The sequence below is a fragment of the Panthera uncia genome (assembly GCF_023721935.1).
Source record: "Panthera uncia isolate 11264 chromosome B2 unlocalized genomic scaffold, Puncia_PCG_1.0 HiC_scaffold_24, whole genome shotgun sequence".
Classification (NCBI taxonomy): Eukaryota; Metazoa; Chordata; class Mammalia; order Carnivora; family Felidae; genus Panthera; species Panthera uncia.
Window position 1 is genome coordinate 44,563,685 of NW_026057580.1, and position 15,125 is coordinate 44,578,809.

At 40.1% G+C, this 15,125-nt stretch overlaps 1 protein-coding gene across 1 annotated transcript in view; it reads right to left on the minus strand.

The window, feature by feature from the left end:
• Positions 1 to 15,125, minus strand: part of ME1 (malic enzyme 1) — a 192,226-nt gene that overhangs the window by 6,541 nt on the left and 170,560 nt on the right. The window contains exons 10-13 of the mRNA XM_049653949.1: positions 12,803 to 12,908; positions 11,289 to 11,431; positions 8,371 to 8,544; positions 911 to 1,009 (exon numbers count right to left, since the gene is read on the minus strand). Coding sequence (XP_049509906.1) covers positions 911 to 1,009; positions 8,371 to 8,544; positions 11,289 to 11,431; positions 12,803 to 12,908 — 522 coding nt within the window. The remainder of the gene's footprint in view (positions 1 to 910; positions 1,010 to 8,370; positions 8,545 to 11,288; positions 11,432 to 12,802; positions 12,909 to 15,125) is intronic.

The window sequence follows — 15,125 nt, forward strand, 5'->3', positions numbered from 1 at the left end:
GGACTTTAAAGAAGTAATTAAGTTAAAAATGAGGCTGTTTGGGTGGGCCCTAATCCAAACTGACTAGTGTTCTTATAAGAAGGGCAAATTTGGACACCCCAGGAGAGCCAAGGATGTTTGTGCACAAAGAAAAGACCATGTGAGGACACAGTGAGAAAGCAGTCATCTACAAGCTAAGGAAGGAGCCCTCCAAGGAAATCAGGCCTTCTACCCCTTAATTTTAGATTTCCAGCCCCCAGAACTGTGAGAAATAGATTTCTGTTGTTTGAGCCACCCAGTCTGTGGTATTTTGCTACAGCAGCCCTAAGAGGCTAATATAATTATATTGTAAAAAAAGTCAATTTCTCTCTCATCTTAATTACAGAAAATTTCTCTGTCTTTAGGTTCTTCTTGGCTAATTGTTTCATTAGCTCATCTGCCACCCCAACAGCTTTGAGTTCCTTGCCCTCATTGTTTAGCCCTCTGCCCAATATTATCAATTGTGATCTTTAAGATGCTATACATCATAGAAACATAGACAAGACAAGTGATTCAAATGATTCTAAATGTTACTCTATCGTATCTGCAATATTTTGGTGACAACACAACTGAAATATGGAAAACAATAAGTTAAAAAAGGTGAAATAGGAGAAACCTAACTGAAAGGGAATCCTACTAACTTATTTAGATTATGGGACAGGTAAAGAATGATAGGGAAATCAATGATTCACCCCAATTCTTCCATTCCTAGGGATGAAGTGTAGTTCCTAAGCTCTGCTAAAGCACTGTGTCTCATTTCTCTGACTTCTGACAAAATAAGTTGATACAGATATACATTTCAAGGAAGTGAAGTGATTTTTAGTGGCTAAAAATGCATATTTAGCAATAGAAGGAATTAAAAATAATAAGACTTGGAAAAGAGTGGTTTTACCTTTGCTGCAATTTTCAGAGAAACATCTCTAATGGTGTCCAAAGGAGGATAAAGCCGGCCCTCTTCCAAGTGTTTATCTGATACTTGCTGGGCTATAACCTTTCAAAATAAGAAAGACAAATATGTTTTTACTTCACACCATACAATGTGATGGTTATGAGGATACCTAGGTGAATGATCACATATGGTCATATATGGAAGCAGGGCACATTAATGTGATCACCTAATTTTGTCTTTCCCTTTGTCGATGGGAAAACTGAGTCCAGAAGACTTGGTGACTGGTGGGATCCCACCATTAGTAAAGATGGGAACAGAATCTGCACTGCCTCTTACTCCAGTTCCTTTTCTACTGTGCCATGAAATGCTGGAAGCTTTTCCATCCAATGTGCCTGAGGAACAGGGGAGAGAGGGGCGAGGAAGGCAGAGGAGGATGACAGAAGTGATGGACAAGGACCCTGAGAGTACAGGAGGGAAGGGATCCAAGGCTGATCACACTGCTTCTCCTAGCTCACATATTCTGGCACAAGAGGTACAGCACGGGACTGAGAGAGCCACTTTGGAGTCACATTGCAAGTAGGGTTTCAATTTATCCAGATTCTGGATTCTCTGAATCACCTAACTGGTCTCAGCATTTGCTGTTCCCAGACCATTCCCCATTTCTAAATTAAATGACATATACTTAAGAATTTGCTAAGAGTGTAGATCTTATGGTAAGTGTTCTTATCTCCCTCTCTCAATCTCTCATCTCTCATCTCTCTCTCCCTCTCTCTCTCTCTCTCTCTCTCTCTCTCTCTCTCACACACACACACACACACACACACACACACACACACACAAAGAGAGTAGGAAAGAGCATTTGGCAATGATAGACATATTTATGGCATGTATTTTGGTGATCAAGTTGTGTGATTAAGTATGTACAGCTTTTTGTATGTCAATCATACCTCAGTAAAGTATTTTTTTTGAGACAGATTGACACTACATGCCTCCTGATGTGATGCACTGAGAAGGATGCAATCATTAGGCATTTAGTACTCCTAACAAAACCGCATAACTTGAATTCAATCATGAGGAAACAATCAGATAAACCCAAAGTGGGGAACATTGTAAAAACCAACTGGCCTGTATGCTCCAAAATGTCAGTGCCATAAAGGAAAGACTGAAATATTCTTGCAGATTAAAGGATTAGTCTAGAGGCTATAAAGGCCTTTTCTAATGGATAATTGGTGAAATTTGAATTCGGGCTGTGCATTAGATAATAATATTCTATCAGTGTTAAAGTTCCTGAATTGAAAATGGTACAGAGATCACATAAAAAAATGTCCTGAAATATCTAGGGGTAAAGGGACATGATACTGTAAGTTGCTCTCAAGCGGTTCAACAATAAAATTCTATATGCTAAGTTATTTGCTGAACCTTCTGGGGCACAGAGGTAGACTCAGCAATTGTGAAGTTCCCTCCAGCTCTAAGACTTTGGTTAGGTATTTCAGTGTGGCAAGTCTAAAGCAGTATGTGGCTGGCTCTATTATTTAACAGACCTGAGGGTGAAGACAGGAAGTAAAAAATCTTCCTCATTTGAAACATTTTGCATAAGCAAACACGTATTTTTCACTATCTCTTAATATGTAAGATTTTTAAATCATGAAATTATTTCTGCAATTGTTTTATTGCCATCAGCAAATATGAAAGACACTGAGCAAGTATAACACCAAGAGAGGAATAAAAAAGCAGTTCCTGCCCTTGAGAAAGTTAGAAGTTAGTGAGGAAGAAAAAGGGAATACTGAAAGAGAGGACAGCCTAGGTCAAAGGTGAAATGTGAGTGTTAAGAAATCCAGAAGTACAGTGGAGACAGCTTAGTCATGGGACTGAAGGAGAGCTAGGAGTCAGACAAAAGGGAAGGGGTGGGCACTCCAGAAAGAAGACAGATTCAGACCAAAGGCAGAGATGTATGAGCTGGACTCAGTGATCCCCAGTGTCCTGATCTGGGGGAGCAGAGGGGGATCTGAATAGAGAATAAGGATTGGAGAACTGTCAATGCCAAATTAAGGAATTTTGGTTAAATTCTATGGGTGACTGAGGATATTCTGAACAAGGATATTTAGGCAGGAGTGTGGGGTGGGGGGAGAGCAGGATGAAGTTACTAGTACAACTGCTATTTGATTAATATTACATTACATATTATGCAAAATATATAATTATAATTACAGAAAGCTGATCACAAAGAATTTTATAATAAAGACATTGTTCAGTCCTTTATTTCTTGCCTTTATAACAGGATGTTGAGCAAAACTTTTCCTTGGCCCCAGAATTGGTGATCAGGGCCCCCAACACTAGAAGAAATGGAATTAAGTGTTTCACATTATAATGAAGCCACCAAATACGTGAGGACTGCCACGTCCCTCAGAACCTAAGAGGGGGTGGAATCAGCCCTGCCAGCCCCACAACCACAGCCACCCCTTTTCAGAAGGCTGCAATGGGGAGAATCAGGGAAAGTCACTAGAACCATAGTCTGGCCTAGTGGGTAATGCAGTGGCTTCTCTCCCCCTCTTCTTCTTGCACACTGCCCTCTCTTAAAAGCATGAGGTGCCCTCAAGGAGAGTTTGGCATTCTATTCCTCACTTAGCCTGAGCAGTTACAGACATGTTTATGTAAGCAGAGGTGAAGAGGATGGGAAAGGAGAATCAGATAGAAAGGGGGGGGGGGGGGGTTGCTTGGAGAGGAGCCTGTATCCCCAGAAGGCATGAGCTTCCAAGCCAAGTTACCACTGCAGAGGAGGATCTCACAAGCTGAGCAAGGGGGGAAGGCTGAACTGGAGCCAGATCTCTCATGTTATGCCACAGAGGGCCCCAAAGGGTCCTCTAAACTCTTGTACACATACCCCATGAGAAAGCCAGATATGGGCTCCTGCCTCAGATGGTTCAATGGCCTAAAAAAGTGGAGAGTTAATAAAAGACATATTTGGGGTGCCTGGATGGATGGCTGAGTGGGTCAAATGTCTGATTCTTGACTTTGACTGAGGTCATAATCCCAGGATCATGGGATAGAGCCCTGTGTTGGGCTCTGCACTAGGCATGGAACCTGCATAGGATTCTCTCTCCCTCTCCCTCTACCCCTGTCCCCTGTTCATATGCTCTCTAAAAAAAGGAAAGGAAAGGGAAGGGAAGGGAAGGGAAGGGAAGGGAAGGGAAGGGAAGGAAAGGAAAGGAAAAGGAAAGGACATGTTTGTCCTTTTCCATACCCTTCCTTTCTGTTTCCAACACATTTGAAGAAATAGGCCTTGATAAGAAGGGGGAGGAGGTGTTCAGAGCCCAGACATACTCTTTTCCCTGAGTCCCTCAAGATGCTGGAATGGGAGAATAATAAAAGAGAAGGGGCTCTCAGCCAGCTGCTGCGGCAGGCCTCTTGTACTGAAGGAACAAGAGATGATATCTGAATTGGATACTGATTCTGAACGGAACAGATGTTTAATTATTGTTCACTGATGTATTCCCCAGCACCCAGAATAATGAGTAGCACATAGCAGGTATTAATCAATACTTGTTAAAAGAATGGGTGAACTGAAATGGAATTAAAAGTTACTGAGACGCCATTAAGAGAAAGAAAAGAAAGACTTGATGGAGAATTATTCAAAGCAGTGATTGTCAGGAAAAATAAAACCATTTTATGTTGATGCCCCATTGAATTTAGGCTGCTTACAAAATCCTGTTACTTCTTGCTGTTCTGCAAAGGATCTGTAGCAGATTCAAATCATTGGCATCTCTTAGATGTTAAAGCAAAAACCTGTATAGGTATCTAGTACTGTTATTTAACTGGATAGAGAAAAAATGAGTAGCACAATGTCGAATGGATATAACAGCATGGTGGTTGAAAGCTCAGGCTGTGATGTGATGTAGGTCTATATTCAAATTCTAACTGCAATAATTACTGTTTGTTTGAATTGGGGCAAATTAATTAACCTTCCTAAGCCTAGTTTTCCCTTTGGCGATAGAAGACTACTAACAATTCCTAATTCATGAGATTAAACAAAATAAATGCCAGTAAGGAATTTACCACATTGTCTGAGAAAGTAAATGTTCGGTATGTTTTAGCTATTTCACTTTTTGCTTAATGTTTATTTATTTCGAGAGAGCATGCATGCTTGCACACGCATACTCGTGCACACACACAAGCGGATGGGGGAGGGGCACAGGGAGAGATAAAGAGAGAATCCCAAGCAGCCTCCACACTCAGCACAGAGCCTGATATAGGGCTCAGTCTCACCACCATGAGATCATGACCTGAGAGGATATCAAGAGTAAGACGCTCAACCGACTGAGCCCAGGTTGAGCCCTCTTAGCTATTTCACTTTTAAAAGAACAGAGGGGCAGTCACCATGGCAGAATGGAAGTAAAATAGCTTTGGGGGCCAGATCTAGCTCTACAATATGAAAGCTAGTAAGCTTTTTGAGGTGGAGGCAAGTTCTATAACCAATCAACTGCAAATTATTTCTATGAGATAATAGGTATACCGTTCCTCTCACCATTGGGGTCCAGCATCGTTGCTTCTTGTCTAGAATGTTGCACAATATCATTTTAAAGAGACTGGGGACAGTAAGAAGATGGCTGAGTAAATTAGAATCAGTCTGAATCTTTGCTCTCCACGTATGCCTGTCACACAGAGAGAGAACCGAGACACCATAGAACAGAGCCAAGTAGCAAACACGTGACCAGGGGAGCCTCATGTTAGGAATTGAATCACTAACATGGAAGGGATTGACCTGGGGGAAAAGGGGAGAGTATACAAGAGTCTTAACGTTGCTCTCACCTATTACCTCATTCACTCAAAAACTCTTTGCTGCTTTTGATATGCCACTGGTGTCTCTCTAACTACACTGTGTCCGCTTTCAAATGATCTGTCTTCGTTTCATTTTGGCAATGTTACAGCAGCTGGATTTTCAGTTATCCAGTGACTTCAATGAATCAAAGTTTCCTCCAGATGCTGTTGTCTGTGGTGACCATCTCTAGTGTCCTCCACACAGACCTCAGAAAGGGGTGGGGTGAGGCAGATGAGAGAACACAGAGCAGGTGGTTCAGGAGGAACGGGATAAGGACAGGCAGCCAGACATGCCTCTCAGATGTGGACAGGAGGCGAGGAGTATGTTCCCAGGAGGGCTGACCCAAGGGAGCACTAAGTGCTCTTAGCAGAGGTTCAGAAGGTTGTGAGGGTACCAGGAAAGCCAGAATCCTCTTTGTTGTAACAGCATGGTGGTTGAAAGCTCGGGCTGTGATGTGAGGTAGGTCTATGTTCAAATTCTAACTGCAATAATTACTATTTGGTTGAATTTAGGCAAATTAATTAACCTTCCTAAGCCTAATTTTCTCAAGATGAGCCATGGTAGTCACCAAAGGATTCAAGCATGAGGTGGGGAGTGAAGTTAACAGAAGGAGAGGCTTAGATAGGTGAATAGTTCTCAGAGTTTTCCAGGCAGGATAATAGAGCAGTTATACAGGTGTGTGCCTGCATGTTGTGTTTGAAGCTTTGGGATGAGGGAGAATGAAAGAATGACAGGCTTGTAAGCTTTGGTGTCTACTTAGAAAGGAGTTATCACTAAATGCAATGCAAATACTGAGGGTGAAGGAAGGTGAAAAGTATGGTTTTATGCATTTTGTGTTTAAGGAAAAAGCAACTGGAGACACGTTACAAGATGAGACTAGAGACACAGATTTGGCCACTTTTAGACTTAAGATAATGGAACCCAGAGAATGGATGAAATCTCTGAAAGCATAAGAAAAAGGGGGAAAAAGTTACAACAACAACAACAAAATGAATGCTAGAAAAAAGCTCTTAGTTAAAAGGGACATGGAAAGAAGACAAAGTAAACAATGAGGTGGTGTGAAAAACAAGACTGTTGTGTTGAAGCCTAAGAGAAAACCAGTGGAAAGGCCAGAAGAGGTAGCCAGAGAGATCACTAGCTAAAAGAAGGGCACTGCTGACATTACATTTTCTTTTTTCTTCAAAGTTTTTTGATAGTATTTATTACTTTGCCTGGATGGCAAATGGAAGGATTTTTTTTTTCATGGAGTTTGTCACTAGATGGTGCTGGAGTTATTTAGGAAAGCAAACATGGGCTACATTGAGTAGAAGATCTCCGCCCCCCCCCCCCCCCCGCCTTTGATGTGTCTGTTGTGTCTGTTATGTAGAACAATAATTATATTTTTCTTAATGTGTGAACAGCTTTGATAAGCTCTCTTAGTGAGCAGATATCTACTTATGTGTAACAAGATTTTAGGAGGTAAAGAAACTCTAGGACACCAGCTGCGATGCTTCTACTGCAGGGAAGACAAAGAAAAGAGCAGGACATTACAGCTTCGATATCTGTTCTCACAGAATGATGCCAGGCGCTAAACACTGGGATTATACTCCTTGGACCACAACAATAACAGAAGACTCCATCTATATTCTCCGAGTTCCTCTTCAAAACAGAAAGCATAGTATGTTCGTAAGCTGAAAATATCTGAATTTTAATCAACTTTTATTTGGTTCAGTTCAGTTACCATGTTGTACAGTGGTCTCATTTTAGAAGAAATTCACTCAAATCTCTCATCCGTGAACTGCATCCTGCTCAAACAAGGTATCAACCAGATGAACATTCTGATTATCAAAAGCTCATGATTTTACAAATATGTGCCAAATCACTGTATCGTCCCCCTGAAGTGTGGGGAGGAAAGGGAACTGACGGGAACCTGAAGTTTATGGTACGTCTTGTGCCATAAGTAATAAAGTCTTTGTCTCCGACCTAAGGGTTTTGGGTCTTTTGCCAGCATCCATGAAACTGTGGCAGGCTAACTCATTAGCGTGCAACTAAGGTAAGGTTTCAGATCCTTCACTTCTTAAGAACAGCTCACCAGTCCCTACTGGGTCTGTTGCGTGATGTTCGGAGAATCTTTCCTGAAGGCCCACACTCAAACCCACATGTGTCCTTTTAATGAGTTCAAAAACACTAATTCCCTGTTATAATTTTCTTTCTGCTTAAAACATTAGTTTCTGTTTTCTGCCCTGTACCCTCAATGATACACACTTCTTCACTATACCAAATCAGACTTTCATTTTAAACCTTCAAAATGCTGTTATTTAGGAAAGTTTGGAGAAACATTGGCCGCTTCATTATGATTTGGAAACAGTATTTTCAATTGTGTCACTACTGTCACAGAATTTGATTGGAAGTATGAAGACGAAAATGAGTTCCTTGTAAGAGATCAGAACAGTTTTTTTACTGGCTACTGAAAAATAGTCTTTTACTCGTGACTCCAATGTGAACCTGCTACCGACCCCTTATTCTCCACTAGGAGAGATTTTTTTCTTCTTCGGACTTTGTACCTTATAGGGAGTGAGCTGAGATGCTATATAAATAAATAAATCATTAACCCACATGGAGCTCATCTGGTGTTTTACAGCCTTGGTGAACACAGAGTTTACAATACCTCAGCAGTTGTGAGAAAAATCTCATCTGTGATATGTCTCAGTCCACAAGCCACAACACCAAGAGCGATTCCAGGAAACACATAGGAATTGTTTCCTTGGCCAGGATATAGGGTCCGTCCATCTGGAAGAGTGACTGGATCAAAAGGACTGCCACTGGCAAAAATTGCACGCCCCTACAACACAGACACACAACTAACTTTAAAAAGAAGCATGGTATTTTAAAAGAAATGTATCATAACAGAACTACCCCACAGAGTACTGAGCATTTAGAAAGAAGACTCATTTTCATTAACCCTCTAATAAGTCTGGGCAAGCTTTTATGATGTTGGCAGTAAGTTCTGGAGTGGGTGATTACTACTACTTTCTGCCTCCCTCTCTACTCCTCAGAGAAGTGTGTAAAGCACAGGAAACCCAAGACCACCACTCTATTTGCTGCAGTGGTCCAACCCAGAAGCCTATCAACCATTTCTATACGGGGTTCAGATAACAGACTTCTGAAGCTGGAAAAAATGATAGGTTAACATTAGAGTATTGGAAAGTATGACATTTTAGGTTAGAGTTTAGGAATCTACACAGTTTTCTTTAATTTTTTAAAAATGTTTATTTTTGAGAGCGAGAAAGAGAGAGCACAAGCCAGGGAGGAACAGAGAGAGACACAGAATCTGAAGCAGGCTCCCAGTATCTGAACTGTCAGCACAGAGCCTAACTTGGGGTTCAAACTCACAAACCTCGATATCATGACCTGAACCAAAGTCAGAGGCTTAACCAACTGAGCCACCCAGGCATCCCTACAAGCAACTTTCTAACGTAACTTAATTATTTTATATATATACATATATGTATACACACATATATTTAAGAAAAAGACCTGCAACATGATATATAAGCTCATTTATCTCCCTCCCTGTTTTCACTTCCTACCTATTGTTTTATAATCATCATATTTTAAGGAGAACAGCATTCAGTAAATGACAGCTGAACATTCTTGTGTACATGGAGTGTTAATATGGAGAAGAAAATCTCTTCATACTATTTCTGGATTATAGTTTTTCATGCTTCAATAATCTTCCTGTTATTTCTATTTTTAACCTTTCCTAACAACCTTTCCCTTGTGCCTAAAGCAGCAGAGACTCATCCAGCACAGACAGACCTTTGCCTGTTCTGTATCCTTTAGCTAAACCAGTGTTTAAGTTTTCAGCCTCAAAATGACTTTCAATTTTATACCCCTTTTTTTTTTAACAACATAGAACATCATGCAAGATGATTAAGAAAGAGTTTAGGTCATTTATATCAGACACATTCAAATTTAAAAACACAATTACGGGGCACCTGGGTGGCTCAGTTGGTTAAGTGTCCAACTTCAGCTCAGGTCCTGATCTCATGGTTTGTGGGTTCGAGCCCCGCATTGGGCTCTGTGCTGACAGCTCAGAGCCTGGAGCCTGCCTCAGATTCTGTGTCTCCCTTCCTCTATGCCCCTCCCCCACTCATGCTCTGTCTCTCTCAAAAATAAATAAACATTAAAAATTTTTTTTAAATTTAAAAACACAATTATACAAATTTGGCTAATTGTGTTTATTTCTATTACCGGTGAGTCTATAAACTCTTGACACCTATTGAGATATATAACAAAATAACTACAAAACCACTTATTTATTATTTGTCTACTATGCTAAAATTTTATCATTTGTGCACCATGCTACAATTTTATTGCTCAAAGGGTTTTTTTTTCTTCCCCTTTTAAAAATTTAAGGACTACTGAAGGATGTCAGGCAAATTTCCCAATCTGCAGATGGGCTGAAAATTAAAATTATTGAGGACATTGATGCCATCCCAAATTAAGAGAGATAGACAATGGAGTGGCTCCTTGCCAACATTTCATTAATTCTAGTAATGAGCATTTAAGGTTATACTATTAAGGAAGTAAAGCCATCAGTTTCTGATTTGTGCAGAGTGACCTAACTTTGTGTCATATTTGCCTTTTCTAGTGCATTTTGGATTTCTTTCCAAAATAAAAGTGTTAGATATATATGATTCAACCTGTTTCGTTATAATGACATTTTCAAGTCTTTGAAGGGAAAAAAGGCTATTGACAACCTATCAGTCAAATATATGTTAATACAAACACAGTATAAAATAAGCCACTTTTTTGGAAACAGTAAAGTGTTGAAGCTTCAAGGACTTCTATCCCAAACTGGCTAGATGTCAAAATAGCTGCCCAAATGTACCACCCATGGCATCAAAATCCAAACCCAGGATTTAGCAGAACAAAAATAAGACTGAGGTTTTATACGGTATGCTTCAATGTTCAGAAATAGCTAGTTAAAAGTTATTTTAATAAGCATCTAGCATCCTTTTTAGCTTTTATATTTAAGTGTTAAATGCTTCCAAAATCACTTGAAAAAATTATCAATAAACTTTACAAAGTTTGTTTTACTGAAGAGGAGGATTTACACAACATTCTAGAAGAGGAAACAATTCTAAACCCCTCTGACCTATTCACTTTTCTTTCTTTTTTTTTTATTTTTATTTTTTTTAACGTTTATTCATTTTTGAGACAGAGAGAGACAGAGCATGAATGGGGGAAGGTCAGAGAGAGAGGGAGACACAGAATCTGAAACAGGCTCCAGGCTCTGAGCTGTCAGCACAGAGCCCGACGCAGGCCTCGAACTCACGGACCGCAAGATCATGACCTGAGCCGAAGTCGGATGCCCAAACAACTGAGCCACCCAGGCACCCCTATTCACTTTTCTTTCAATCTTGGTTTAACTTTTAAATTAAGTAGTAAGAATCTTACATATCCTTGGTTCCTCCATAATGATTAAGAATTAGAGTATTAAAATATCAGACCCTGTGTCAGCACTGGCAGAGCTGGGGACTGGGGGGGGGGGGGGGGAGACAAGTTACACTTTTGCTTTACCTTGGTTAGTTTATAGCACTGCTCTGCAGTACATTCTGCTTTGCTAGTTGGATTACTCAATGCAAAAATAATAGGTCTGTCATTGAAGGCAGCCATGTCCTTGAGAATTTGTTCTGAGAATGCACCACCAATCGCAGCAACTCCTGAGGTAGAAATGAGAAACCAGTGAATAGACTATCAGCGGTTAGTGAAGTAAGACGTCCATGCCCTCAAGACAATGAGACAGGTCAGGTCACTTTCTGATAGACCCTAAACAAAATATAGAAGATCTGCATCAACAGTGACAGAAAGAGATAAGTTTGTTAATGCCAACAACCTTTAGGGTTACAAATCTCCAAGTATCTATACAAAACAACACAGATCTAACATTTGGCTCATAATACACCGAATCAGTGATCAAATCACTAGGTATTTTGATGACAGACACTGATGTCAGGAAATTAAAATGTGCCTAATATATATTATCTCTCTATAAATAATTCTAGGAGTATATTCCAGTCTCTCAGGTTATAAAGTAATTATTTTTTATAAACCAGTGCTAACACTTAAGACAACCATCCAATTCAATTGTAAAACTGCAGTATCACTCACTGAAAGAATCCTGACAAAGGATAAAGCAATTAGCATGATGGAAATGGAGAAAAATCCTGATACAATGTATTTTGTAAAAAACAAGGCTTATTATAGTTTCTGTGATGGAGTATTTGTTTTTGTTACGATTATCATCATTGTTCTCAATACTGTCATGTTTACAAGAACTTCCAGGAGTGGATTATGATACAAAGTAAGAACTGACATTCTATACACACAAAATAAGGTATGAAGTTTCATACCCTCCTCTGAGTTTTTTTAACCACATTAAATTTGACTATATTAAACATCATATGTGCACACGCACTGTGTAAGCACTGTGTTAAGTGCTATGAGGAATATAGATGTGGTCTCCCTGTCTTCAGGGAGGGTCTAGTAGTTAGTGCAGTATTTCTCAGCCTCTGGGATATGAACATTGTGGGTCGGATAATTCTTTGTGTGGGGGGGAAGGGGTGCTTTCCTGTGCACTGTAGGTTGTTGAATACCATCTCCAGTCTCTACCCACTAGATGTCAGTGGCCCTGACCACCCCTCCCCCAACCCTTTCCAAAGTTGTAATAACCAAAAACATCTCCAGACATTGCCAAATGTTTCTTTGGGGGCAAAGTCACTCCCATTTGAGAACCAGTGTGTATCTGGAGCAATCAAGCCTGGGAAAGTGCTGAATCTGCCAAGGATTGACAGGTTGACAGAGTCAGCAGAGGGGGCTACACACTTCAGCTGATAGGACTGAGAACACAGTACGAAATTTACAAATCTGAGTGTCCGTGGGGTACTGTTGATTCAGTGAATGTGTAATTTTGTTTGTGAGTTCCAAAGGTCAACATTTCAAAAAGCTAAATTATGCCTCAAAAATCAATTAAGAAAATGAATCAGGCCAAAATGGGGTTGGGTTGGGTTTATGGGAAAGAGGGAGAAGTTTACCTATGAGGGCAGTTGGTTTTATTTCTTGAACAATGGCTTCTAGGTTCTTCATTTCTTCATGTTCATGGGCAAATTCCTTCTTCTCTTGTGTTAAGGCAGCACGTCCCTAAGTAAGGCAAATAAAAAGAAATGTTAAATCTGCCAACCATTTGTGAGCCAATGAAATTTCAGAATATTACACATATTACGAGTATTTGTGCTTAACATTTTTGTGTATCATGTATTACACCTGTTCTTAAATTCTCTTCTCTAATTATTGGAGTATTCTTTCATTCAATCTTTCAACAAATACTTATTTCTCAATATTCTAGGCAATGGGGATGAGCAGTGAGCAAACAAGTCTTTCCCTTTCTTAAATATTATTTAATATTAAAATCCTAACTCTACAGACATTTATGAGAAACTGGAACTAATAAATGACAGTGCAAAATGTCATTTAAATAAAGATATCATTTACTAAACATTATTTGTATTAAATGTGTCTTAGAATGCAGAGTTGGCTTTAGTCACAACACTCCCAATTCATGTACCACTGAGTAAAAATTGAACTCGAGGCCATATTTATACCATAGCTTGATTTTCTAAATAAGTACTAGCTTTGAATATTTTTATGTTAATGTTTTGACTATCAATGTGTCATGTGTTATCTAGGAAACATCTAATTATAACTTTCTAGCTGCAAATTTTTTTACGTTTATGTATTTTTTGAGAGAGAGGAAAGGAGCACGCATGCACGAGCAAGGGAAGGGCAGAGAGAGTGGGAAACAGAGAATCCCAAGCGGGCTCGGCACTGACAGCAGACAGCCCGATGTGGGGCTCAAACTCACGAACCGCGAGATCATGACCTGAGCAGAGATCGACGCCCAACTGACCGAGCCACCCAGGTGCCCCTCTAGCTGCAATTTTTTTTTTAATTTTTTTTCAACGTTTATTTATTTTTGGGACAGAGAGAGACAGAGCATGAACGGGGGAGGGACAGAGAGAGAGGGAGACACAGAATCGGAAACAGGCTCCAGGCTCTGAGCCATCAGCCCAGAGCCTGACGCGGGGCTCGAACTCACGGACCGTGAGATCGTGACCTGGCTGAAGTCGGACGCTTAACCGACTGCGCCACTCAGGCGCCCCTAGCTGCAAATTTTTTATCTTGACTTAAAGTAATAAATCACTGCCTAGTATTATATGGTACTTTGACTTACAAGTTGTTTTCACATATTTCATATGATCCCCTCAACAATTTTAAGAAGTAAGGCAAGTAATTAGAGTCATTTCACGTGAGGCAACAGATGCTCAGAGATATTAAAGGACTTGCCCAAGGAAGGCCCTCGAACTCAGTCCTTCCAATAATACAGCACGGTACAGTCCTGGAGAAAAAGCTTTACAAATGGTATAGGTCAGGTTGTTTACAAATTGTTGCTCTAAAGATGGTACAATTTTCTTGCTTTAAAGGGTTATTATCATTTTATTTCCACTTTTAAAATACTGTACATGTGAATTACAGATCACTTGCAGCATATGAACCTATTTGCTGCACTCGCTTCCTCATCTGTAAAATCAAGATGGTAAGTTCTACCTTAAAGACGATGTGGTAATAAATATACAAAGGAGCAATACTCAGCCATAAAAAAAATGAGGTTTTTCCCTTTGTGACCTGGATGGACTTAGAGGGTATTATGTTGAGTGAAGTAAGTCAGACACAGAAAGACAAATACCATATGATTTCATTTATATGTGGAATTGAAAAAACAAAACAAATGAACAAACAAAAAAGCAGGAAGAGACCCACAGATACAGAGAACAAAGTGATGGTTGCCAGAGGGGAGGAGGGAGGGACAAAATGGGTGAAGGGGACCGGGGGTAGAGGATCGCAGCTATGAAATGAATAAATCAGGGATGAAAGGTACCACATAGGAATTATAGTCAATGGTATCGTAATAGTGTTGTATGGTGACAGATGTTAGCCACACCTGTGGTGAGCACACAGCACAGTCTAGTTGATGAATCACTATGTTGTACACCTAAAACTAATGTAACACCGTGTGCCAACTATACCTCAACAGAAAGAAAAAAATCAGGGAGGGAGGGAAAAAAAGAAAAAGGAAGAAAGAAAGAATTTCTACCTCATCAGGTTGTTTACAAATTAAATCAAACAATACATCTAAAGTACTTAGGATTGTGCAAATTTTCTTAATTTTTATTTATTTGCTTTTGAGAGAGGGAGAGAGAGAGAGAGCAGGGGCGGGGGGGGGGGGGGGGGGGGAAAAAAAAACCCAAACAAGCCCCCCCCCCTCGGAGTGGAGGACCCGTGTGCGCACCCCAACCGCGG